This window comes from Rhododendron vialii, chromosome 3a (assembly GCF_030253575.1).
Source record: "Rhododendron vialii isolate Sample 1 chromosome 3a, ASM3025357v1".
NCBI lineage: Eukaryota > Viridiplantae > Streptophyta > Magnoliopsida > Ericales > Ericaceae > Rhododendron > Rhododendron vialii.
In genome coordinates this window covers 2,831,933-2,859,625 of record NC_080559.1, presented here as the reverse complement: position 1 = coordinate 2,859,625, position 27,693 = coordinate 2,831,933, and the positions used below count along the sequence as shown (strand labels likewise).

General features: G+C 38.5%; 1 protein-coding gene across 2 annotated transcripts; it reads right to left on the bottom strand.

Annotated features, from left to right (window-relative positions):
- Positions 1-350: 350 nt before the first annotated feature.
- Positions 351-27,693, bottom strand: LOC131319035 (disease resistance protein RPS2-like). Of its 2 annotated transcripts, XM_058349136.1 has the most exons (6): positions 24,332-27,693; positions 23,488-23,856; positions 5,272-5,931; positions 4,637-5,137; positions 3,297-3,375; positions 351-711 (listed from the first exon to the last, which is right to left on the bottom strand). In XM_058349136.1, exons 1-6 carry the CDS (start codon positions 27,275-27,277, stop codon positions 665-667), a joined length of 4,602 nt encoding a protein of 1,533 aa, XP_058205119.1. In that variant the 5' UTR covers positions 27,278-27,693; the 3' UTR covers positions 351-664. The 2 variants fall into 2 exon arrangements, with proteins under 2 accessions (XP_058205119.1, XP_058205120.1); XM_058349137.1 differs by lacking the exons at positions 351-711; positions 3,297-3,375; positions 4,637-5,137; positions 5,272-5,931 and adding an exon at positions 21,323-21,989.

The window sequence follows — 27,693 nt, the reverse complement described above, 5'->3', positions numbered from 1 at the left end:
TGGACGCTTTTAAATGTGAGGAAATTTCTATAAAAAAAAAATGATAATTGATGGGGTGTTTATGTACTTTAAAATTATCTAAAACCACGTACGCACCCTTTCCATTAATGACATATGACACATTAGTCTTAGATCTCAACCTCCATTAACTTTATACCACTAGTCACAAGTGTCCTTAATGATCACAGAGGACGACCCACGTCACAAATTCCGTGCAGTTACACTGGTACATAAAACTTGTGCTGTCATCTATTTTGATAAAATATCTTAAAAGTACATAAATAAATGCGCTTATCCAACTATTTTTGTTGATCCATAGAATAGACATTGTGGTCTAAACTTGAAATTACTGAGAATCATCACACGCAATAAAGCACTTTTATCATTTCAGCTTGGCGCCAAATTCTAAGATTAAAATACCTTAAGAAGGATCGCTCACCTATTTTACAACATTTAATGAATAAATACTGTTACAATGTTCAAAATAAGACTCAATAGTTTTTCACGCTTACCAACACTAATAATGCACAATTGTTATAGCAGCTACAACAATATAAGTACAAGTAAGAAAGAGAGAAACGTCCAAACTTGAAATCCTGAAAGGAAAAATAAACAAAAGACAATGAAGCACCATCATTATTTGAACCATCGATTTTTTGAATCGTCACTGTCGTGTCATCACCATCATGTGCTCCTTATTGTTTTTTCCTCCTTAAAGCAAAGAAAAGAAAATGTTAATGTGAAAGAAACTAATTACAGAAATTGTACGAAAAACTAGAATGTTTGTAGAATTTACTCTCTTGATTCTCAGTCACTGAACAGTGTAAAGTTAGCAAATAGTATAGATTGGTAGGCTGAAATAGCATTTCCTCGCTAGGCCTAACATTATGTTTGGTTCCGAAAAGTAACAATTGGCCTAGGAACAGCGAGTAGTGCAGTTCTAGGCCTGATGCGGGCGTGCCAGGGCAGGATTGCTGCCCAAATTCGTATCAAGGCCTGGAAGCCTTAATCTGACTTCTAACTGGACGAAAGTGCACGGCCTAAGGGTGGAGACCGTGAGGAGGTTCGTGGTTTGCCTTTGCGGGCTAAGGACTTAAAATTTCCTAATCGTGTAAAAAATGGAAAGAAAGGTAGAGCAAGGCCTAAAACAGAAATAAAAGGACTTCATTAACGGTTTAATAAAGTCTGACTACAAGGAAATGAAATAAAATCTAGGCTTGGCTAGATTGAACGGGAAACTAAAGATAATTGAAAAATAAATAGGGTAAGCCGTGGGCTTGATTGGTCGTGGACCGAAAGATAAAAGATAATTAAAACATAAATTTGCATAAGCCGGGGGCTTGATGGTCGTGGACCGAAAGATAGAAGATAATTAAAACATAAATTTGCATAAGCCGGGGGCTTGATGGTCGGGGACCGAAAGATAGAAGATAATTAAAACATAAATTTGCATAAGCCGGGGGCTTGATGGTCGGGGACCTTTGCCAAGGCCTTCAACTCTGGAATTTATAGGCAGATGTTCCAGGTCTTGAGCTGTTCAAGCTGCTTCCACAGGCCTTCATGCATGGCTGCCAAGTGTCCCTTTTGATGCTTCAAAATGCTCCAATGAGAGGCTATTCTTTGATAAAAACGTGCCCTTTACTCCAAGGAAATGGTAAAGGCCTGAAAAGCCCTTCTTTTCTGCATAAAACTTTGTAAAAGAGTAAAAGGAACTTCAGCATCCAGGCCTTTGAGCTGCTTGTGAGCAGCTACTGCTTGACTGGACGTCTTTTGGGCCCACCAATGCTGAAGACCAAGGCTTCTTCAGGTCTTCCCACCATTTTATTGGTCCTTGCATCCCTTGTGGGCCCTTAAATCCTCTGAGGTTCATCTTTCACGAAAGAAGGATCCAGAAACAAAGGATTAACCAGACCTGGATGGGCTGCTTGTGAGCAGCTTGCTTAGGTCTGCATGAATCATTCACCAATAGCTCTAAGGGCTGCATGTGCGCCACCTGTCTCTGGCCTTGCTTCATGTTAAAGAATGGGGTCCCACCAGTTCAGACCTTGAGCTGCTTGTGAGCAGCTTACCCAGATCTGTCTAGCAAGAATATTCTAGGCCTTTGAGCTGCTTGTGAGCAGCTTAAGGCCTTTGAACTCCTTGTGAGCTGCTTGTGAGCAGCTTAAGGCATTTTGAGCTACTTGTGAGCAGCTTAAGGCCCCCTAATTGCTCCTTAAAGGCTTTAACGATGCTCTTAAAGCAGTGGGCTTTTCATCAATTGGGCCTAAACTTGTTGGTAAATCATGGGCCTTTGCCCAATGTAAGCCTTCTGAGTCCAAGCCTGGTGAGAAAACCAAGGCTTCTACCAATTTGGGCCCATTTCTTAGGCCTTCGTTACTTCTAGGAATTTGGGTTAGGCCTGGACGAAATACTCAGGCCTGGTGGACTGATTCAAGCCTTAGGCCTTTGACTGATTTAGGCCTATATGGAAGGCCCATCATTTCTTAATAACCGGCCATAATTCGTGGGCAACTGGTCGTAAGGTCTTTCAAGGCTAGGGCCTTGACTCTCGAGGCTACCTTTTAACCCGTAAATCCATTTCCTGATTTTTGGCCAAAAATGGGTGTAAACACATTACTATAGTAAAGAGTGGAGGAATCCTATGTAGCACGTATGTGGCACGGACACGGGAGTGGGATTTCTAAAAAAATGGGACTGAGACATGCGGGAGACACGACAAAAATAAATAAATAAACAGAATTTATTTTATACCAGTGAACATATAGTTAGATATATAAGCATGAGCTTCTACATATATAATCAATTATCATATATACATCATATTACACTTTTAACCCAAAATATTTGAAATAATACACATTTATCTCCAAAAATTTAATTTTTTTTGCATATTTAACCCCTTCCATGTCTCCACATATGTCCCCGCCGTGTTCATTGCCATGTACCCCTAAAAAATGTAATTAAGTTTATTGGACACGCCGCTAGGAGTGTCGGTACTTCATAGGAGGTATCAGGAAAATCTGTTGAAACTATAAATTTAATGATAACATGTGTGTTGTTAACTTAGTTAATTTATCTCTTCTAAAAAGTAAGGGTAGTAAGCAGGTAAGGTGTTAGGTATCAATAGCGTTTTCCTAGATAATCTCCCATTGGTCTTGTTATCATTAATTTTCGTCGTCCTTTATTTCTTATTAAAGCTGAAACATTAAACGACCAAGTAAAGAAAATGGAATATTATTTCCCAATTAACTATTTGTACAAAATGTTTAGAAAACTATAATGCATGTAGAACTTACTTCCTTGATCCTCCTTGTCCTCATCCACGTCCTCGTCTACGTCCTCTTTCTCCTCCTCCTCCTCCTTCTTTCTCCGATTCTTGAAAACATTAGATAACTCCATAGATGAGATTGTGGTTGATAGTAAATGAATCGAGGAAATAAATATGCACATCACACACGTCACACATACATAAATCTGCAACCAATGTTGGGAATTGGGCCATATGGCTGAAAGGAGCTAGGCACACCACTAGTATAATATTTACGAAACAAAATTCTATAAGTAAAGCCCCTATTGTATCAAACAATAGCAAGAATAGACGGTGTAGAATGAAACCAAACCCGAAAAGAAAATCTTTAACTGAGTTGTTAGTTTATTTACACCTTAATTTGTTTGGCATCCAATGAGCAGTTTCCACAAGGATGGACTCAAGCACATGATCTCTCTGGCTTTTTTGATAGTTCGGTGACTGGCCTGAATATTCTTGGTGGCCGTAAGAAATATGAAGGGGTGATGGCAGGATGCCGCTTTTTCTCTGGTCCCTTTAATCTCTTGCATTCTTTACATTCGATTAATAAATCTTCCTTTAAAGTTTAGAAAAATAAGAAATATGAAGTGGCAAAATAAGAAATATGAAGTGGCAACCCACCTTTTACAACTTGATCTGGAATCTCCAATTACATAGGTGCCCATTCGGTTCTGGTCTGTCTTTTGAATTTTCTTATTTACTATCATTCAAGAGAGAAATTGAATGGGTCTTGAATGTAAAAATGGTAAATACTGATGGGCTGCCAAGCTTGCCATTGCAATTCCTTGGCATAATATAGGTAGAGCGAAGAGTGGAGGAATAAGGAAAATCGTTTGAAACTGTAAATGCAGAGTTATAACGTCTTATAATATTGAATCTATCTTCTTAATGTAGATGTGTTTTCCTACATAATCTCCCATTGGTCTTGTGATCTTTAATTATCAACGAAAGTTCTCTTTTGCCCCTCTCAACATTGTAACAGAACCACTGGCACAACTTGTTGGAAGTTGTGTATGATGGACGTTTGAGTATAAGCATTCAAAAAACGAATAGGGAACAAGCTTCAAGTATTTCAAACAATAAGTTAATAAAGGGAGGCCGCTTGTAGTGTTTACCCCTTTGACTGCTTAGAATCAAGGACTCAGACAGTGAGTATTCCATGAAGTTCTAAAGAGTGTTTTTTCCTTGCCACTTTTCCTTGGTTCTTTTTTGGCAGTTGAATTTACCTAAAGTTGTAATCTAGGAAAGAAGAGAAGAGAAAAGAATGCAAGAGAATGATATGCTACCAAGTGTGTAGAAAGAATTTGTTAAAAGAATGGGTAGACGTACCTCTTGCAAAAGCGGTATGGCATTATTGAGATCACTGTTCCACAGTGTACCGAGCAAGGAGAGATTTGGGGTGCTCACCGGTCCCAAAGAGAATGCATCCATATTAGGACAGTCCAATATGTCCACCTCGCTTAGCAATGGCATTTCTAAAGGATGAGTAAAGTGGCAAAACCTCATCAGATTTGGTAGACTATTAAGTCGCAATTTTTTTAACTGGGGGAACAGAGTTTTATCTATTTTCCTAACTGAGGTAAAACCTCCTATTTGTTCTTCCTTGCCAACAACAGCTTCCAAAGTCGAGCAATAGTTAATGAATAGTTTCTGGAGATTCACAAGACCTCGGACCATGGAAGGATGGAACGTGTTTCTCAAACTCGCGCAATCTCTAACTTCGAGTTGTTTCAGTTTGGAGAATGAGCTGGTCAGAAGTTCACTGCACCATAGGTCACTCACATTTTCCAACCCACTTAGTCCTAAATACTTCAAGCCAGGAAAGGCAACCTGCAAAGCATTACAATTTGTTAACAACCACTAAATTTAAAAAAATAAAAGAAAAAGAAACTCGTAATAGTAAAAGGTTAGGAGACTTAGTAACTCAAAAGTGTCATTAACATTGACTGACTTCTGCCCTTTACCTTTTTGTTGAAGAGAGGTTGAGGTTGGATTGGGTTATGGAGGTGGTAAGTTGATTTTGCCAGAGTAGTAGAATTCACATTTGGGAAGAAACTCACAAGGTTTGGTAGATCAAGAAGTTCCAAACTTTCCAACTGAGGGAACTCAACTTCATCCACCGAACTTTCACCCAACCCATTCTCCTCTGCCACAATTCTTGACAGCATATCGCAGCTTGATATCTTCAGCTCACGGAGTAGTGGGATGCTCTTTGTCATGGTAGGTGCGAACACACATTTCAAGCTATTACAGTCGTGAATCTCTAGAGTCTCAATGTAATTGAAGCCCACAGGATCTCTCTTTGAAATGCGATTCAATTTGGGTAGATAGCAAAATTTGACAAATTTCAATGGAGATAAAATCTCTGGGATTGGTTCATTAGATTCCAACCCTTCCAATCCAAAGACTACCTCCAGTGAGTCACAACTTTTTACGGTGAGCTCCTGAAGCCCTTGCAGCATCGGAACCAATTGTGATGGAAAAACGCAGAGCAGTTTGCCGCAGTCATGCACGGAAATTTTTTTCAGTTTTGAGAATGACCCCACTGAAAGTGGAACGTGTCCTAGTGTTTCTAGATTCTGAAGCTCGGCAACATTTAGGACCTCCAGGTTAGGTAATGAAACCTGCAAACAACTCATTTGGTCAGTGCAGTTATAACGTCTGCCATTTACAACAATGATTTTGTGTTGAAGCTGAAGATATCACAGTCCTTGAATTATACAGAGGTTTGTCGAATACAATTGGGTTGTGAACACTTATCCAAACAGGACAGCATGCTTATGGAAATACGAAATCAGTTAAATGCCTTCACTTTTATGCTAATTCATGATTTGTGGCCCTGAAGTTGAACACCCCAGCTTGAGAATCTAATAATTATAGAATGGTTCTGACGTAAAAAATAATGGCTAAAACTTGTAAGTTATCAATTTTTTAAGGGTAGCTTTTAACATCCCATGTGCGCAAAAGGAAAAGTAGAAAAAGGGAAATAAGGTCTTGGTTAACTGTTATGGTCGTTTACATCTAAGACGGAATGATTCTATATATCTGGACTCCATCTACTGTGGTGTCACATAACAAAATGTTTAATTATTAGTGCAAGACTTATTAACATGTCTCCTTTTTTTTTAAATTTCTTTTAAAAAAAAGGATAATCAAATATGCTATTACACGTCTGCCAATGAATGTTGCCCTCAAAACCGCATAGCCTTCACCAATGTCAAGGCCAAATCAAAGGTCCTTCCGTGTGCTACCAGCACTGAAGTATATTGTCAATCCTAATACATATTCTTTTTTGCAATATTGGTAAGCCTATACAAATTCTCTATTGCCTCTCTATCCATATTGTAACAGAACATATGAAAATACGTGACAAATAAGAAAAAAGAAACAAAAGGAAATGGAATGAGAGAGAAAAATAGGCAGATGTACCTTTTGGGGGAAAACAGACAGGAAGCCGACATTGTCATTTTGCTCTGGATTGGAAGACAGATTACATCGATTGATCTGCAGAACCTTCATTTGTTGGAGTCCATTAACCCCATCCTGGAGTATTAACTCCCGCACCAGATCATTGCATCCTTCCCCTTTAAGATATAGCCAATCACTACTCCTTAACAGCAAGTCAATCCCTCCACGGTTTGAAGGGATTGCAATCGACGCTAGGACCACCAACACCCTTTCAAATTTTTCTCTTGAAAAATCCGTAATATTGATGGAATCGAAATCATCGTTGCGTTCATCAAAATAATAGCTATCGGCTATTGCAACCTTATATATTTTAAGTTTGCTAAATATTGGGACTCTTGGAATAAGTACATGGCTCCTTATATTGATCTCTAAGGTATTTAAATTGGACAAGAACTCAAACTCTCTTAGGTTTGCATTTCTCCCTGCTTCTTCATTTCCTTCTCCTTCCCAATAAATAAATTGGCTACCCCAGAAGTATAGTTCTTCTAAATTAACCAGGTGTGATATGACACCTGGCATTATTCTAGTCAGTGAAGGAGTGTCCCTCAGATCTAACAACCTTAAGTTAACCAGTTCCCCGATTTCTTTTGGCAGCTCCTCGATCATCGAATAGCGAAAGTTGAGGATTTCTAGATTAAGTAGACCTCCAATTAGAGATACATTATCCAACGTGCCACAAAATCCTTCAAGAGACAACGTAGTAAGGTTCTTTAAGGGTTGAAGTGGTAGGATACCACAAAACCGACGAAGTTCCAAAACTTTGAGTTTTCCCATGCTCTCAAAAAAGTTGGGCGGTAATTTCTCAAGTTCATGGCATCGTAACATTAAAAACTCAAGATTTGGGTATGTCAATCCTTCAGGAAACTCTTCAATTTGATCCATTATCATAGAGATGGCAGTATAATGCTCATGTGTGGCCGTCTTTGGCCACTGAGATATTGCACCATGCATTACTAGAGCAAATTCATCTTTAGATGCAATAGATATGCCCATATGGCGCACCATGTTATGAACTTTTACACACTCTTCCTTTTCACTGTCTACCAGTAAATAACGGCTCTTAAGATCATCAACAATATGATAAACTCGACACCTTACTTCTGCCATTTGATTCATTCCGTCAAAAAAAGATAGCGCAAATCCATATATGGCCAAATCTTCAAGATGAATATCTTCATCCCCTTCAAACAAGCAACAAATCAAAAACAGGCGCTTAGCTTCCTCACATTCTAAATATTGATAACTCAGCGCTAGACTTAAATACAAATGCCTATCCACTGGAGTGCTGCTTGCACAAGTTAGCTGATGAAGCATATCTTTCCATATCTCCTTAATGGCATTTCTCCCACTTTTTTTTGAAAGTGCCCTACCAATAAGAACTAGAGCAAGCGGTAAACGTCCACATTCATTCACAATCTGTTTGGCTATGGGTTTCAAATCTTGAGCATCAGCTGAATCGCCGGCTTTCTCCTTGAATAGTTGCCATGCTTCATCTTCTGACAAGAGTTCAAGACAGATCTCCTTTTTAGTTGGTAGATCATGCCATAGATCTTGAGTCCGAGACGTATAAAGTGTTTTCATATTCTTATTAGTGCCATCCAAAGGGATTCCCATGACCTGTAGGTCAAATTCTGCCCAAATGTCATCCAGTATAACAAGGACTTTCTTGTTATACTGTAGAAGTCTCCTACGTAGGAGATCAGCTCTCACTTGTGGGCTCACCACGTCATGAATTCTTTTCAAACCAAGCGTCAATGCAATGCAAGCCTGAACATCGGTTAGGTTCCAGCATTGCCCGACAACAGCCATTGCAACTTCGTCAAAGTGATAATCTTCCTTCACTCTTTTTGCAACTTCATTCACCAGAGTTGTCTTGCCCACACCTCCCATCCCGCAAACCCCGATCAAGTTGATCTCATCATGCATTAAAGCCGTAATGATCTCTTCCACGTTGAGCCTTCGAGACTCAAACCCCATAAAATCTCTATTGGTGATGGTCTCCAAGTATGCAGGAGGTGGGCTGTAAGATGACTGAGTATATAGGCTGTAAGATGACTGAGTATATAGAATGCCATCATCCTGGAGACAAACGATAACCTTGGTCATCATCACGGCTTTTTTGTTCAGTGAGTAACGCAGTGGAAGATTGGGGCACCACCCATTTATACACCCTTCATTGACTATGGCCTTGTATTGGATAATTTCCTCAACCTCAATTGTGACCTCATTCACACGATTCAGCCAAGCCTCAACATTAGGTCCAACGAACCTGACCTGTCTACGGACTTCATCCACTCCCATTTGAACCCCTTGTCTTGTTGTTTCCAAGTCTCTGAATCGAGTTTCAAGTTCCATGATGTTGCTATTGAAGCAACACATGTAAGTAAATGGGGGCCTGATTTGAGCGATCAAGCGATCTAAGAATCCCGTCGCCGCCGCACCTACTTCAGCCATCTCTCACTTCTTTTGATCTTTTTTTCTTTTTCCGCCTTTTCTACTTTGGTACTTCAAATAAAATAAAAGATGGAAAACTAAAAGGCAGCAAGAACGAAAGCAAATAGCAGTGCAAGCTGGAAATGAAAGCGAATGTATCGGAATCGAACTAGGGGAGGTAAATTAAAGAAGAAAGCAAGCTTAATAGCCAAAAGACAAAAAAAAAAATGAATGCAAATAGCAGAAATGATTTCAAGCCTAACTACAATTCGACGCAAGAACACACAAGAGAGAGAGGGTGAGAACAGATCACCACAGTTACCGCAATCAATTATCTTGAACGCAACAAAGATCAGCAGCCGAGGGAGAGAGACTAGCAAGAGAGAGAGAGAGAGAGAGAGAGAGAGAGAGAGAGTATAAAGGCACTAGCGCTGTGTTTTTTCTTTCAGCAAATTGGTTTAACAGTAATGCTACACGCACAGCAACTGTGCACAGATTTTGTGCACAGATATTTTTTGGGGCTCACTACGGGTTCCACACAAATAATCCAAGCCGTTCATTAAATGTAAAACATTTTTTCAAGGCCCCCCACCAAAAATCAGCTCAATCCAATAACTATAAGTGTTTGATTCAATCATTTAACTTTTCATTATCCTGAGATTCAAATGAAAAGTTAAATGGTTGAATCAAGCATCTATGAGTATCGGATTGAGCTGATTTTTGGTGGGGGCCCTTGAAAAAATGTTTTACATTTAATGAACGGCTTGGATTATTTGTGTGGAACCCGTAGTGGACCCCACAAAAAATCTATGCACAAAATCTGTGCACAGTTGCTGTGCGTGTAGCATTACTGTTGGTTTAAAGTCCAAAAAAGAGGTCCCAAATTAGATTTAGTCCAGCTTAAGTTTCAGTGATGTATAAAGTTCATTAATGAAAATATTTTAGAGTTTAAAAGTCCGTGAAAAGACCAAATTGCCTTTAATGAGACAAGGGCCTTGTTTGGCTAACACAAAAATGTCTTTTTTAATTTAAATGATCTTAAATGAGACAAGGGCCTTGTTTGGCTAACACAAAATGTCTTTTTTCGTGTTTTTCGATCTTGTTGCACTTTCATAGGGTACCCTAAGGTTTTAGGCACTTTCATATATAGGGTATCTTAAAATTTTAGGCACTTTTATATAGTACCCTAGGGTTTTAGGCACTTTTATAGGGTTTTAGGGTTCATTTTCCTATTATAAGGTTTTAGCGGTTTAGACACTTTCATAGGGTACCTTAGGGTTTTAGGCACTTTCAACACCGGTCAACCTTGGTCAACGCCGGTCAACTTTGGTCAATTCCGGTCAATTTTGGTCAACGCCAGTCAACGCCGGTCAACTTTGGTCAACGCCGGTCAACTTTGGAAAGGGTTATTTGTAAATCTTGGACATAATGTCCTTTAAACTGTAGAGGAAAATATTTATATCCTTATCATGGCAAAAACCCTTATAGTATGTCCTCCTACTCAATTTACCTTTTTTCTTTTTGGTCTTTATTGTTTATCTAGATAAGAAATTACGAATGTGCTTGATTGCTGTATTTTTAGGCCTCCATTTTAAATCTTTGGGGTTCAGTTTCGGCCTATGTGATATACCGTTTAATTTCTTTGTTAAATTTCTCTTTTTTCTCTCTCTGTTTTTAATAAATTTTTGCCTACCAAAAAAAACAGACGAGAGAGACTGTGAGTGAGAGAGAGGCAGAGAGCGTGAGAGATGGAGAGAGGCGAGAGCAATGGGCACAAGTTTCCGAAAGTAGATTTTTTGGTTTCCGAGAGCAATGAGCAATGGGCTTAGATCCCTAGCAATTTAATCTGATTTTGTTTTGGTTTTCTTGTTTTTTTTTTTTTTTCCGCTTTCTCTCCTTTGGTACTTGGAGGAAATCAAAGAAAATGAAAGACGAAAAGCCAAAAGACAGCAAGAAGTACAGCAAATAGCAGTGCAAGATGAAAATTAAAGCGAAGGGTAACAGAATGGAATAGGAAGAGGTAAAGAAGAAATTAGGCAAGATTAATAGCCAAAAGACAGAACAAATGAAAACAAGTTCTACCAGATTTGATTTCAAGCCTAGCTACAATTTAACGCACGAACACACGACAAGCAAGAGAGAGAGAGAGAGATTGAGAACTGATCACCACAGGGGATAAACCGAAGCAAGGAGAATGAGCAGTCACTTGAGGAGATTAGCTTCAACCCAACCAAGTACCAGCACACGAGAGAGACTGAGTGAGAACGCCAGAGAGGTGAGAGCAATGTACAGCTGAACATGTAATGAGAGAGAGAGAGAGAAGGTGTAACTTTTCGAGAAGATTTTTATTATGCCATTCGTCACATTCGAACCGTCCCTTTTGGCTTTGACGGTTCGGATTTAGAAAGATAAAAAAAAAAAAAGAGAGAAAGAGGAAAGAAAATGATGGAATGAGAGAGAGAAAGTGTTTTAATATGGACCGTTCAATACATTTTTAAATAATACGAATGTGTTGCTCAAACACCACGTAGGCCAAATGACGTGGTAAATTTCTCGTAACTTTTCTCCGTTATTGATGCCCGTTGCTTTCACCAGTTGGACCTCCCGCTGTCCCCCCTCGATCAATGATCAACTCTCACAACGTAAATTGTAGGAGTATTTCATAGGGCGTAAAGGAGGGAGACATTTTGTTCTTAATTTCGAATAGGGCCGGAAGGGAAGGTTTTTCTCTATATTTGCTTCTTCTTTAGTGATAACTTTTTTTTCTTTCAATAACTCTTTATTTTCGGTGGAAATTTTCTCTCTCAAACTTGGATCTGAGAGTTTTTTTTGTAGTATTCCTTCTTTTCTTTTTTCTCGGCTTCTCTTTCATCATTGACCCTCCTCCGCCGCTCCCTCCTCCATCGTCTCCAATGCATGATTGCTGGTGGGTCGTCGTTTGCAGTTTTGGTTCTGGTTACTGTCTTGAGGCTACCAAAAATCCGTGATTTATGATCGTGGTCGACGCGGTGATTCTGCCAGTGACAAATTACGATAGTTCGTGATGTTTATAGAAATTCTTTTCCCATTTTTTTTCTTTTTAATTTTTTGATTGAATTTCCATCGAAGCTTATATGGTGAAGTGGGAATTTGATTAGCGTGAGTTTTCTTTTGAACGTTGGAGTGTGAATGGGATGACTAGTTCTTTAGTTTGGAGAGTAGTAGTGGTCCGGGTGTCAAGGCTACCCGCTTTAGTAGCTTTTTAGTCGTTCGATGAAAGATGGATGCTATCTTGTGTATCTTTGTTTTTACTATCAATATTGAAGTTATCACTCCCTCCGTCCATTTTTAAATGTCATGTTTCGTAACTCTAACTTATTAAGAAAATATCATCATTACACCTTTCACATCAACTTTTACCTTCATTTTCCCTCTTTATCCTTCATGGAGACATCATCATTACACTTTTACTCACTAACTTTTCAAAATGAAATATACTTTTAGGGGCAAAATGAAAAATGTATCAACTTTTATCCACTAACTTTACAAAATGGACAATTATTAAGAGACAGCCCAAAATGGAATACTGAACTTTAAAAAGAGAACGGAGGGAGTATCATTTGTTTGGCCAAAAAAAAAAAAACCAGTAATAGAAGAAGATTAGAATGTGAATAAATTAATTTTTATTTGAACGAAGGGAGGGGGAGGTAGCTAGACTAAAAAAAATAGCGTTGTATAATTAAAAAACTAACTAATATGAATACTAACAGATTATCCGTACTTAAATGCACTTCCCAACTGTAATTGTCTCCCAACCTGTGTGCATAGCGTTAAATAACATCTAGATCTTTCCGTCAAATTTATCTCTAGTCTAGTATAGTAAATTCACTGTTAAACTTGTTGTTAAACAACTATTTCACATACATGTTTAGTTCTCATGATATCAGGAGTGATAGTTTGAGACAATATTGATCATAACCAGGGGCGGAGGGTTAGTGGGTTAAAAGATTAGATCCATATGCAATATATTTTTTCTACGCACAAGTCCAAAAATAACTAAATTAAAAGGTTAATTATAAGATCGATATGCACTAATAATTCATTTTTGCCTCATAATTGGCCCCAAAAGACTTGTTATATGGAGTATTTGAAAAATAATACATGATAGTCTCATTTCTAGCATTATCAACTCTCGAAAAGAAGAGAACACTTGGGATTTCTATGCATTTAAAACAAGCTGAGACAATTTAGAGATTTTTGTGGGGTCAAAATAGCTAAATTATACATATTTCTATGAAAATTTGGGGTCAAACTAGAAAATTTGGGGTAAAAATTATACCTATTCCAAGGGAAATTTGACAACCAGTGGGATCAGCCGCCCTCCTTTGTACCCATGTGCCTCCGCCCTGATCATAACAGTATAACTTATGAGCTTAATGCCAACCTTGCCATTATTCCCTCAGTGATGATATTTGGAATGTGGTTAGAGCATTGAAGCTTTTGAAGATCATTTTATTATTAAATTTTTGTGCCGATGAAGAGTCTTTCTGTTAGGATCGGAACACATACGCACATGATTCACGAGTATAAAACAGTAAATAAATTGACATAGCAATGTACGTGGTTTTCCCAAAACCGGGTACGTCTACGGGAACGAGAAAGCAGTCTTATTATTGATGATCACAGTACATAAGGTTTTACAATAGAGAATATTTATACCTCTTCTATGCCTGCCCTAAACCGGATTATGGCCTGAATACGCATATTACCCTTATAACACCGTACCATATCGCAGTTCGTTGCGCTTCGCTCCACTCCACTACGCTCACAACTGGCCCTTATGAGCCACAAGTTCTAACACTTTCTAAACCCGATCAAGCCAAAAATTTACGTGCAGATTTAATCAACAAAAATAACGAAACCAACAGTTTTGATCGTGATTATTGTGTCGCAGTCGTGGCTACTATACATTGAACTAAAGCAAAGGACTTGGTTTTATTTTAAGAATGATCAATTTAAACAGTTGGAAAATCAAGTCTTACTGTATTCAGCATTGTTACTAAAACAAGAGATCATCAGAATATTGACAAGTATGTAATCATAAGACATTAAAGTTTAATAATGTCATGTTGATCAAATTGGACTAAAAATTGATCATATCGAACAATCTAAATTTATTGGTTAACTAATTAAATTGATTTCAAATTATTTTATTGTTTCATAGCATTCATAAAACGCTTCTAATTTGATCATTTGACCATCTTAATAAAATCAAACGGTTCATACTGTTAGCTCATTAATGTGGAAATTAAATGACGTAAACATAGTGATTGTAATTATTATTACAATAGAATAATGACTTTGTTTGGTAAAAAAAATATTATTTATGATTTTTTGGTTACTTTTTAACATACGAGAGTCATACATAATTGTGTGTTCAAAAGATATGAACATAATCAATAAATTACAGCAATAAAAAATAGAAAATAACAATTGTTTTCATAATTTAAATTTTTAATAGTTTAGAAAGTAAAAAATATTCTTAAAAAGCCTCATTTCTTGCCCACCCAAATTTATAGCGCATTTGAAAGTCCGTTAAGGAGAGACAAGAGAGAAACTCAACATGAGAGTAATGGATGATTGGTTATACATGTAACTCCCTTTTAATTTAAAAATTAAATGATTAAGATTAGATTATCTCAAATCCAAGAAAATATTAAAAGGGTGCGTACAGTATACACTTAGACGTTTGCAGCCCAAAACAGAATCATTCTTATTTTTCGATAAACTTGTGGAAACAAACAGTACAACTTGTTTTAAAATACATACGAATGTGAATGTATCTAGTGCGCAATACATACGTAGAACATATAGTTATTCACTCTCCAATGTCGAGTTGAGTTTGTGGTGGAATTCACGTCATTTTAACAAATAGGGAGAACGGTAATTGTAATGACCCGAATTTCGGGCCAATATTTTTTTTTTCTGAATAAAATTAAATATTTTATTGAAGTATTTTTTTGTAACTATAATTGATTTTGTTAAGTGATAGATTTAAACCTAGACTCCTAAAAATCTAGGATAAGATTAGATTAGATTGTACTCTTAGATTTTATGAGATAATATAGGATTTTATTAGATATGATAGGGATAAGATTGGATTGGATTTTATTAGATATTATATAGATTTTGTTAGATATTATTAGATTATATAAGATATTATTAGATATTATAAGATTTTGTTTAGATATTATAAGATTATGATATAGAAATGATTTGATTTTCTAGATAAGATCTAGATTCTTCTTCTATGAGTATAAATAGGCTCCACTCCACTCCTCCCCTCCATTCCACACACCACACCTCACTTCACTTCTCATTCCAATTGTTAGCTTAGAGAGAGAGAGAGAGAGAGAGAGAGAGAGATAAAAGAGAAGAAAAAGAAGAAAAGAGCTTGAGAGTTTATCTTATATATAGCAAGTGATGTTTTGGATTGGTAACCTAGCGGTGTATTTAGTCGGAAGATGGAAAAATGTTTAAGGCGTTGATTCATACACAAAACAGCCGGGCATATTTAAGGTAATCCGGGGAGTATACGATATGCTTCCTATTTCCGGAATCTTTTCTTCACTCTCACCTTTGTACTCATTTTGAATATCTCATGATTTTCAATCATGTGGAATCTTGTTGAAAGTGGAATAATTGGTATTGAATATGATGTTGTTGGTTGAGTACTATAAAATTGTTTCGTACATGGATCGAGTGAACTCATGCATCAATAGCCTATCCAATAGCCAGAATGGGTCGAGGATGACCCGGTGAGGAAGGAGTTGGGGGAGGATCACAGGTCATGTACTGAGGAGGACATGGTATAAGGTTCCTTGTGATTGTTGCTTCAACTTGATTGATTATCGTTTATTGATTCCACTTATGAGCTTTGTTATTCTGTTGTATCGTATACTTCCCGGATAATTTCTTTTTCACAGGTGTGGAGCCGGATTAGTCGAAATTGAATCGGAGCATTTAAGGAGTAATTTGGAGATGTCTTGGAAGAGTTGTTAATTTTAGAGCATCTAGAAGATTATTTAGAAGGCGACTTAAGTTTATTTTAATGATGTAATATATTTATGGAGAAAATAGGGGCCTAGAAGCATTTGAAAATATAATGTATTTTGGAGTTTATTTATAGAAAATAGCAGGGCGTTACAAATGGTATCAGAGCAGGTCCCGACCGGAAGTGTGAGTTTCACGTCACTCGGGGGTAAGATCCTTGTTATTATTTGAGGTTTATTAGAGGAGAATATTTGGAGTAATCGGGACCTTGGGTATAATCTAGAGGTGTTGCTCGAGAGGAGATTTCATTAGAAATTATTGTTTGAGGTTATAAGGATTAGAAATTTATCAGAGTTCGCAGCAAAAGCGTGGTTATAATTTTTATAGGTTATTATCCAGAGGATGAATTTGAGGTTATTAGGACAATGGTAGAACTTTGAATTTATTGACTTATGTTCTTTTCAAAAAAAAAAATTTCTTTTGCAAATTGTATGATACTTTGATTATATGATTTTGACTACGTACATTTTAATTTCGGGGACGAAATTATTTTAAGGGGGGTAGGTTGTAATGACCCGAATTTCGGGCCAATATTTTTTTTCTGAATAAAATTAAATATTCTATTGAAGTATTTTTTTGTAATTATAATTGATTTTGTTAAGTGATAGATTTAAACCTAGACTTTCTACCCTAGCCCTACTTCATGATCCTAAAAATCTAGGATAAGATTAGATTAGATTGTACTCTTAGATTTTATGAGATAATATAGGATTTTATTAGATATGATAGGGATAAGATTGGATTGGATTTTATTAGATATTATATAGATTTTGTTAGATATTATTAGATTATATAAGATATTATTAGATATTATAAGATTTTGTTTAGATATTATAAGATTATGATATAGATTTGATTTGATTTTCTAGATAAGATCTAGATTCTTCTTCCATGAGTATAAATAGGCTCCACTCCACTCCACTCCTCCCCTCCATTCCACACACCACACCTCACTTCTCATTCCAATTGTTAGCTTAGAGAGAGAGAGAGAGAGAGATAAAAGAGAAAAAAAAGAAAAGAAGAGAGCTTGAGAGTTTATCTTATATATAGCAAGTGATGTTTTGGATTGGTAAGCTAGCGGTGTATTTAGTCGGAAGATGGAAAAATGTTTAAGGCGTTGATTCATACACAAAACAGCCGGGCATATTTGAGGTAATCCGGGTAGTATATGATATGCTTCCTATTTCCGGAATCTTTTCTTCACTCTCACCTTTGTACTCATTTTGAATATCTCATGATTTTCAATCCTGTGGAATCTTGTTAAAAAGTGGAATAATTGGTATTGAATATGATGTTGTTGGTTGAGTACTATGGAATTGTTTCGTACATGGATCGAGTGAACTCATGCACCAATAGCCTATCCAATAGCCAGAATGGGTCAAGGATGACCCGGTGAGGAAGGAGTTGGGGGAGGATTACAGGTCATATACTGAAGAGGACATGGTATAAGGTTTCTTGTGATTGTTGCTTCAACTTGGTTGATTGTCGTTTATTGATTCCACTTATGAGTTTTGTTATTCTGTTGTATCGTATACTTCCCGGATAATTTCTTTTTCAGGTGTGGAGCCGGATTAGTCGAAATTGAATCGGAGCATTTAAGGAGTAATTTGGAGATGTCTTGGAAGAGTTGTTAATTTTAGAGCATCTAGAAGATTATTTAGAAGGCGACTTAAGTTTATTTTAATGATGTAATATATTTATGAAGAAAATAGGGGCCTAGAAGCATTTGAAAATATAATGTATTTTGGAGTCTATTTATAGAAAATAGCGAGGTGTTACAGTAATATTCACCTTGTTTTAAGGAGGGTAAATAAAATTGCACTCTCTCCAATGTCAATACAAAAGGTACCACTTCTTTTGAGTGGTTGTTGAAAAAGATTCTAAGTAGTTAGGAAATGCCAACACCTAATCATCATCGGGAAGTGGAAACTAGAAGGGGTATATGTATGACGGTATGAGAAGAAACTTATTTACGAAGCCACTGCAAATAGCTTATTTACGGAGCCATGCAATTTCAGTCGTCCATTTCGACAATCTAACTATTCGTGCGAAATTTATTTATTTTTAAATCTAGACTATCCAAAATACTTTTGAACGGCTGAGATTGAATTCCGTAAACATTTGTTTACAACCGCTTTGTAAACAAAATTTTCACTATACATATATGCCTTAATTGTCATACAGGAAACCGGATAAATATCAGAATCAGCTTACTTGAACTCAACATTAACAGCAGCCTCATAGGCACTTTTTCAGGAAAAATTTCTCCTTTTTCAGTGCTTAGCAAGAGTCCTCACAGTCCTGATACGCACCAAGTAATTTTATCATTTCTGAAGGGACTAAATTCTAAACACCTAAATAGGAACTGCTCACCTATTTTAGGATAACGGTTGGGTAAATACTGTGGTACATTGTTAGATTTTTTAGAGGGTTCCAATATAAAATCAGTTGGCAATAGGTAAGGCTTGGGTGATTTAGATGAACGATGTAGGATAAATTCTAAAACACTCCCTCACATGCAGCCCGGATGCACGTAGATGTACGAATTGAGGAGACTAAGAGATTTGCTCGAACGCCGGAGTCTCGACCACGAGAGGTGAAGTCACCCAATACCTAACTTTGATACTATATTAGAGCATCCAACTTAAAGCTAATTGGCAATGAGTGAAAAGGCTGTCCAAACTCATATACTAGTTTTAAAGGTGTAGACACCTCAATCTGGATTTCTCATTTGTTTACTTTGTTTTATGATTTCTTGTTTCCCCAATGATGAATCAGATAAAAAAACAATCTTGAGATTGAAAAGGCTTGAGCTTGGAGTGAGTGGGGCCCATCCTAAGCCCAAAACCCTAAATCAAAGCCTTGACCTCAGGATTGACCGTCGCGCGATTGAATGAACCTCCAGAGCGATGCTTCGCCTGCCAGTTTGGTCAAAATCAAAACCTTGACTTTTTGACCATCGCGTGGGTTGGTACGACTGTCGCGCGATGAAGTCACTCCATCACGCGATGGTCAATACCTGTCGTTTTCACCTTTTTCCAGCCGAACATTGCGATCATCAGGGGGTTACTGTCCTGTGGAACCCCGTTTTCGTCGACTAAACAGTGTTCTGCAGGTGCTTGGGTTGCACCACCCTCACAACTACTCCCCTCACCTTGTTGGCCTCCCTCTCCACCAAGGGAGGCTGGCCAGCCTTGTTGGCTGGTTCCTAGGCCAAGTCCTCCACCCACCTCACACCTCTCCTTTCTCCTATATATACCCCATTGGTCTTTCAAGACCAAGGGTTCCAAAAAAAATCAAGCAAAAGAAAAAAGGCTCTACAAACCCTTATACACTTGACATCCCCTCACTCCAACCATGTCCATACACTCATTTTTCAAGCTTCACCATCTTGTTCAAGCCACTTTCATAACACTCAAGCAAAGGTATAATACCTACTGTTTACTGTTTTGATCCCTGAGGGGGGCTGTCAGGGCCAAGGCTGGTAATCTATACCAGTCCTGGTCCTAAAGTCAGCAAGGTTACAACAAACCGCGCACTGGCACTCCCACGCGCGATGAACCCAGTCACGCGCACGATGGTTCTCATCAGCGCGCGACGGTTCTCGGGGGGATGGGGTGCTAGTTTATTTTCTATTTTAATGAGTGTTATGAATAACTGTGTAGTATGACTAAAATCGATTCTCTGTTTTGCATGATGAAATTTGTAGTTTAACTTAGAACTCGTATCCATTAGCTTGGGAATGCCCCTGGGTGGCTTCTGAGTATGTTTCAGAGCCCAGGCATGCAAGGCAATTCCTGGAAGTCCAGTCAGGATCAACGCGCGAGAGTTTCACACCATCGCGCGATGATTCTCCTGTTTCCAGAAACTGCCCTTGCATGGGCAACTAGGCCCTAGGCCTTTGCTTTAATACCCCCACTGTTTAGGGGATCTGATGCAAAATCTGATTATTCTGTTTCTAATAATTATTTGCTTACAGTTCTTATAAACTGCTTGGTTTGAACCTGGGTGTGCACCGGTCCTTCCAGAGCCCAGAGGGAGGGAAAATTTAACCTGTTGGAGGGACTGGACCATCGCGTGATGGTATGAGTCTGATGTGCGATGGTTAACTTGCATGTTGGCAGATCCATGCATGCAAGTTGGCTACTGCTTGCAACAGATTCATTCCAATGCACAATTCTGATGTCCAGCCACGGTGTTGTTTTTCGCCTCATTTATTTTTCAGTACATCCATCCATCCATGCTATTCTCATATCACATGTTGCAAGGTGTTATAGTTTTAAATTCTCGATTAACTATTTTCCCGTCCTAATTGGCTAAAAATTGTTTAATAAAAGAAGAATCGCAAATATTTTCACAAAATGCCTAAGTAGAGACCGATCTCCGGATTGGGTAAGAGGGGTGCCTTAAAACCCTTCCCCTCTCGTAACCTGGCTCCCAAACCCAGATATGGTTATGACGGACTGGTTCCTTAACTTTTTCAAATCAAAAAAGCGCGGCAGGTGCTTTGAAATACGATTCCTTGGGTGTCGGACCTTCAAAACCCGAGTGGCGACTCTGTATTTTGCGAGCGATTGTCGTCCAGCTGAGCGCTCTCTCGATTCCGGGCCCTTGCGTTTGGAATCTGGAAATTCCAAAGGGCATGCTGCCCACAAAAGGTTATAAATAACCAATGTGGGACCTAGCTTAAGCTTTTAGATGAATTGGTGGTCAACAATATAATATGATATCAAAGTTAGGTTTTCAAAGATTTTTCCCCTTTGTTTGTGCCATACTTGCACCTTAATTATTTCGTTGTGATCTGTACGTTCCAGATCATTTGTTGATCTCTACACGTCCAAGTCAGAGTCACACATGTGGAGGAGTATTGGAATTTGTCCTACATTTGTTATTTATAATCTCCAAAATTAGTATGAGTTTGGGCAGTCTCTCTACTCATTGCTAATTAATTTTGAGTTGAATGTACAGGATTCTAGATCGGGCGCAGTAGTTTTTGACACTTACCGAAAATGGTTATACACATTTTTGTTGCAGCTACACTGAAATTATTATGAGGAGTTAAAAGGCAAGAAGGTCAAACTGGGAATACTGAAAGGCAAAATACAGTAAAGCAAAAGATAGGACCATGGAGCTACAAAATAGTGTTGGAAGATCAAGAGTTGCAACCTACAGGTGATTCAAGAAAAGTGTGTATTGCCCGGCCAAGTTGCACCTCTTCTACGGAGATCCTTCCAGATATTTTCTTTCCCCCATTTTTTGGTTCCCCATCCTCTTGATTTTTTGTGCCGTCACTGTCATGACATCACCATCTTAGCCGTTCTTCAGGATACAGTGATACACCTTTCAAGGAGAGATTTGGGGTGCTCACATGTCCCGAAGAGAATGAATCCATTCTAGGGCAATCACATATGGCCATCTGGCTTAGTAGTGGCAATTTTAAAGGACACGTAAAGTGGCAAAAACTCGTCAATTCTGGTAGATGATGAAGTTCCAATTTACCCAAACGCGGGAACATTGTTCTTTCTCCGTCTCCTAGTACTTCTTCCTTGTCAATTACTGTTTTCATCTTCAAGCAATCTTTAATGATTATTTCCTTGAGATTCACAAGAACTCCCATGTAAGGATGAAATGTATTTCTCAAACTAGCACACCCTTCTAGTTCCAATTTTTCCAATCCAGGAAATCTAACCTGCAATACAAAGCAAGCACAATCATGCCATAATCACATGATCCAAAGGACCAGAAGAAGAAGAAGAAGAAGAAGAAGAAGGAACTGTAACATGCGACCTGTGCCAACAAACCTGCTAATATCCTTAGCTTAATCATGTGGCTCAAAAGATTAATATCGAGTTACACAGACCAGTTAATATCCTTAGCCCAATCACATGACTCAAAAGATTAATATCGAGTTACATAGTAGCTGCTCACACTTCGTTTTATATTTCAATCTCCCGTACTTAAGATCGCAACGAAGACGTCCCACCAAGCAATGTGAGGCAGGTACCCACTTAAGCATGTCAAGCTCCTTTGATTATCGGGTCCATCCGAGGAGGCATATTTCAATCTCCCCTACTTAAGATCGCAACGAAGACGTCCCACCAAGCAATGTGAGGCAGTACCCGTTTAAGCATGTCAAGCTCCTTTGATTATCGGGCCCATCCAAGCATGCCTCCTTGCGGGACCCGTCCTACACTTTCGGTAAGTGTAGGCTCTGATATCACCACCTGCACTGCTAACCCTTGTCCTAACCATATGGCTGAAAATGTTAACTACGAATTACATGCTCACACTTTGTTATACACCACTTTTGACTTGTTCTATGGTTTCCCGATGTGGGATGTTTCAGAAACTAATGGTGTTACTGGTTGGAAGGTATATTTCGGTTTGCAAACAGTAATGTTGTTTTTGTCAAAGTTGAAGTAGACAAAAATAAGATGAAGGTAATTTGGGACTGATGAACAGGCAAGTTGCAGGGTACATGATCATGAGTTAATTCATTGTTGTGAAAGAGAACGCAATGGTATCTACCAAACACCAAAGAAGCCTTTAGCCCAACAGCATCAAGAGTGCACTTAAAGTACAACGAGAAAGGAGGTCAGGAGTTCAACTATTATTCAAAGGTGTTAATTTCGCTATTCTAACAATAAAAGGAGGCAGATGGAATTCATTATGCAGTTCCAACGGCAACAACCCTTGCTATGAGGGCTAGGTTTCGCTGAACAAAAAAACTGATATCAGCCGAACCCAAAATCGTAATATAATAGCAGATTGTTGATCTATAAATTGTTAGGAAAGGTAAAATGTTAAATATATGCGATGTTGTAATCTGTAAAACTTTCCTTTTTTGCTGTTCAAAAAAAGTAATCTGTAAAACTTTCATTCAGAAAATATCTACGGTTAACCTTTTCTATTTTTTTGCATGTTCCCTACCTGAGGGTGTCCGACTGTAGTCACCTCTTCCCATATTACCCGGTAATTTCAAGGTCTAAGCCCTGGGGCTGGGGGTTTGCAACCTCAAGGTGGAGTGAGCAATGCAGGTTAACAGTTTACGGAATTTACTTTTAGTACTTGAGGCGTTGATCGATCAAATAGCTCAAATAACCAATCAAATTGAAACTCTAATCCTTATCTTCTGATTTTTTATTTTGTGCATGACCATGGTACAAAAGGAGCTACGACACTCATACCTGGTGATTGAACAAGGATTTGGCATTGGATGCTGTAGAACTGGAGTAGAAACTTTTAAGGTTGTCCATGTCACTAATTCTAAGATACCATAGTTGAGGGATGATCAAGCTACTATCATCAGCCGCTTCTTCTTCTTTGTCATTCTTGACCACGGATCCTATCTTTGGACAGCCTTCTACACAAAGTTTTTGCAGATTTTGTAGCATCGGAAGGAATTGTAATGAAAAAACACAGAGCAGTTTGCCACAGCGACGCACCAAAAATTCTTTCAGTTTTGACAATGACCCTGCTGGAAGTGGACTATGTCCTAGTCTTTCCAGATTCTCAAGTTCGCTGACATCAAGGACCTCCAAGTTAGGTAGTGAGACCTGCAAACAACTCATTCGGTCAGTGCATGCAGTTATAATATCTGCAATTTACAGCAATGATTATGATATCTTTTCTGTTTCTTTCGAAGCCGAAGACTATCGCAGCCGTTGAATTATACAAGTTTATCGGATACAATTGGGTTGGGAACACTCATCCAAAACAAGAAAGCTTATGGAAATATGAAATTATCATAGTGCCTTTTCTTTTTTGGCTAATTCATAAATTGTGGCCCCGAAATTCAACATATCTGTTTGAGAATCTATCTAATAATTATGCAATGGTTGCAACCTAAAAAATCATGGCTAAAAAAATTCATATTGCAACCTAATTCGAATTCTCTTTTGCAATGTTGTCAACCCTAACAAAGTCATATTGCAACAGAAGATATGAAATTACGAAAAAAAAATAAAAAGAAAAGAAAAAAAGGGAAGGGAAAGAGAAAGGGAAAGGGAAAAAAAAAATAGGTCGGCATACCAACTGGGGGAAAAGAGCAACGATGTTGACATTGTTCTTTCGCTCTGAATTGGAAGACAAATTACAGTTGTTGTGGAAGAGGAGGTTGACCAGTGGCATATCTTCAAGACATAGTTCTTTCAATTGAGGGAAATCAATCTGGTCAATCCCTGTGCAAAAACCCATTAGTCTTGGTAGCTTCACAAGCTTCAAGACTTCCAACTTTGGGAACACGATTCTGTTGGTTGCAACATGGATATCCTCTTGGTGCTCCTTCCTAATAACTTCTTCCATCATACCACAGGAGCTTATGAAGAGATGTTTGACTTGAGTGAGACATCCTACAATTGTTAGCTGGAAGAGATTTCTCAATCTTCTGCAATTATGGACTCTGATAGAAGTTAGTTCCCCAAAGGAACGTGCTGGGACTGAGCCGCGGCATATCTCTCTTAAATTAGGTAGCCTGTTGAGATGCAATGTGTGCAGGACAGGGAAAACAGCAGAAGCAAGAACAGGAGCAGTAGGTAGATGTACTGGATTCATTGTATTGAGAAGACATTCTGGTGTATCACATTTACTGAGAATCAGAATCTTCAATTGTTGGATTCCATCAACCTCAACCCGAAGTAGTACCTCTCGCACCAGATCATTGCATCCTGTCCCTCGAAGAACTAGACCATCACTAGTCTTTGAGAGCGAATCAATCCCTCCACCATCTAAAGGTATCGGAATCGACACTTTGCCCCCCAAGATCCTTTTGGTTTCTGTAAATAAGTGTTCAAAAACTTTATCATCATCGCTATCATCATTGGTATCAATAATTCCAACCAAGTAATTTTCCAATTTGCTAAATATTGGGAGTTTTGGAACAAGTACATGAGCTCTTATTTGAATCTTTAAAGTATTTAAATTGTGCAAGGACTTAAACTCTCTTAGGTTTGCATTTCTCCCTTCTTCTTCCTTGCCTTCTCCTTCCCAACCTATAAATTTGCTGCCCATGCTGTGGAGTTCTTCTAAATGAACCAAGCGTGATATGACGTCTGGCGGTATTCTATTCAGTAACTTAGTGTTTGTCAAATCTAACAACCTTAAGCTAACCAGTTCCCCGATTTCTTCCGGTAGCTCCTCGATCTTCGAATTGCGAAAGTTGAGGATTTCTAGATTCAGTAGATTTCCATTTAGAGATACATTATCCAACACTCCACGAAATCCTTCAAGAGATAACATAGTAAGGTTCCTCAAGGCTTGAAGTGTTAGGAAGCCATCGAAACTATTGAGTTCTAAAACTTTGAGTTCTCCCATGCCCTCAAAAATGTTGGGCGGTAGTTTCTCAAGTTCCCTGCATTGTAACATTAAGAACTCGAGATTTGGGTATTTCAATCCTTCAGGAAGCTCTTTAATTTCCTCTGATATCACCGAGATAGCAGTATAATACCCAAGTTTGACCATCTTTGGCCAATGAGATACTCCACCATGGCTTACTAGAGCATATTTTTCTTTAGATGCAATAGATACACCCATTTTGCGCACTACATCAAGCACTTTTACACGCTCTTCTTCTTCATCTTCACTGTCTAGCAATAAATAACGTCTCTTTAGATAATCAACAATAAGAGAAACTAGACGCCTTGCTTCACCCATTTCATTTATTCCGTCGAAAAGTGATAGCCCCAATCCGTATCTGGCCAAATCTTCAATACGGATATCTTCATCCTCTTTAAATAAGCAACAAAGCAAAAACAGGCGCTTAGCTTCCTCACATTCTAAATATTGATAACTCAGCACTAGACTTGAATACAAATGCTTATCCGCTGGAGTGCTGCTTGCACAAGTTAGCCGATGAAACATATCTTTCCATATCTCCTTAATGGCATTTCTCCCACTTTTTTTTGAAAGTGCCCTACCAATAAGTACTAGAGCAAGCGGTAAACGTCCACATTCATTCACAATCTGTTTGGCTATGGGTTTCAAATCTTGAGCATCAGCTGAATCGCCGGCTTTCTCCTTGAATAGTTGCCATGCTTCATCTTTTGACAAGAGTTCAAGACAGATCTCCTTTTTAGTTGGTAGATGAAGCCATAGATTTTGAGTCCGAGACGTATAAAGTGTTTTCATTTTCTTATTAGTGCCTTCCAAAGGGATTCCAATGGCCTGTAGGTCAAATTCTTCCCAAATGTCATCCAGTATAACAAGGACTTTCTTGTTATCCTGTAGAAGTCTCCTACGTAGGAGATCAGCTCTCACAATTGGGCTCTCTATGTTAAGAAGACGATCTTTCAAACCAAGCATGTCTGCCATGCAAGCCTGAACATAGGTTAGGTTCGGGCATGGCCCGAGAACGGCCATTGCAACTTCGTCAAAGTGATTATCTTCCTTCACTCTTTCTGCAACTTCATTCACCAGAGTTGTCTTGCCCACACCTCCCATCCCGCAAACCCCAATCAAGTTGATCTCATCATGCTTCAGAGCCATAATGATCTCTTCCATGTTGAGCCTTCGAGACTCAAACTCCATAAAACCTCTAACGGTTATGGTCATCATGCCTGCAGGAGGTGGGCTGTAAGATGACTGAGTATATAGAATGCCATCATCCTGGAGACAAACGATAACCTTGGTCATCATCACGGCTTTTTTGTTCAGTGAGTAACGCAGTGGAAGATTGGGGCACCACCCATTTATACACCCTTCATTGACTATGGCCTTGTATTGGATAATTTCCTCAACCTCAATTGTGACCTCATTCACACGATTCAGCCAAGCCTCAACATTAGGTCCAACGAACCTGACCTGTCTACGGACTTCATCCACTCCCATTTGAACCCCTTGTCTTGTTGTTTCCAAGTCTCTGAATCGAGTTTCAAGTTCCATGATGTTGCTATTGAAGCAACACATGTAAGTAAATGGGGGCCTGATTTGAGCGATCAAGCGATCTAAGAATCCCGTCGCCGCCGCACCTACTTCAGCCATCTCTCACTTCTTTTGATCTTTTTTTCTTTTTCCGCCTTTTCTACTTTGGTACTTCAAATAAAATAAAAGATGGAAAACTAAAAGGCAGCAAGAACGAAAGCAAATAGCAGTGCAAGCTGGAAATGAAAGCGAATGTATCGGAATCGAACTAGGGGAGGTAAATTAAAGAAGAAAGCAAGCTTAATAGCCAAAAGACAAAAAAAAAAATGAATGCAAATAGCAGAAATGATTTCAAGCCTAACTACAATTCGACGCAAGAACACACAAGAGAGAGAGGGTGAGAACAGATCACCACAGTTACCGCAATCAATTATCTTGAACGCAACAAAGATCAGCAGCCGAGGGAGAGAGACTAGCAAGATAGAGAGAGAGAGAGAGTATAAAAGCGTTGGGTATAGGGAAGATGCGTTCAGACT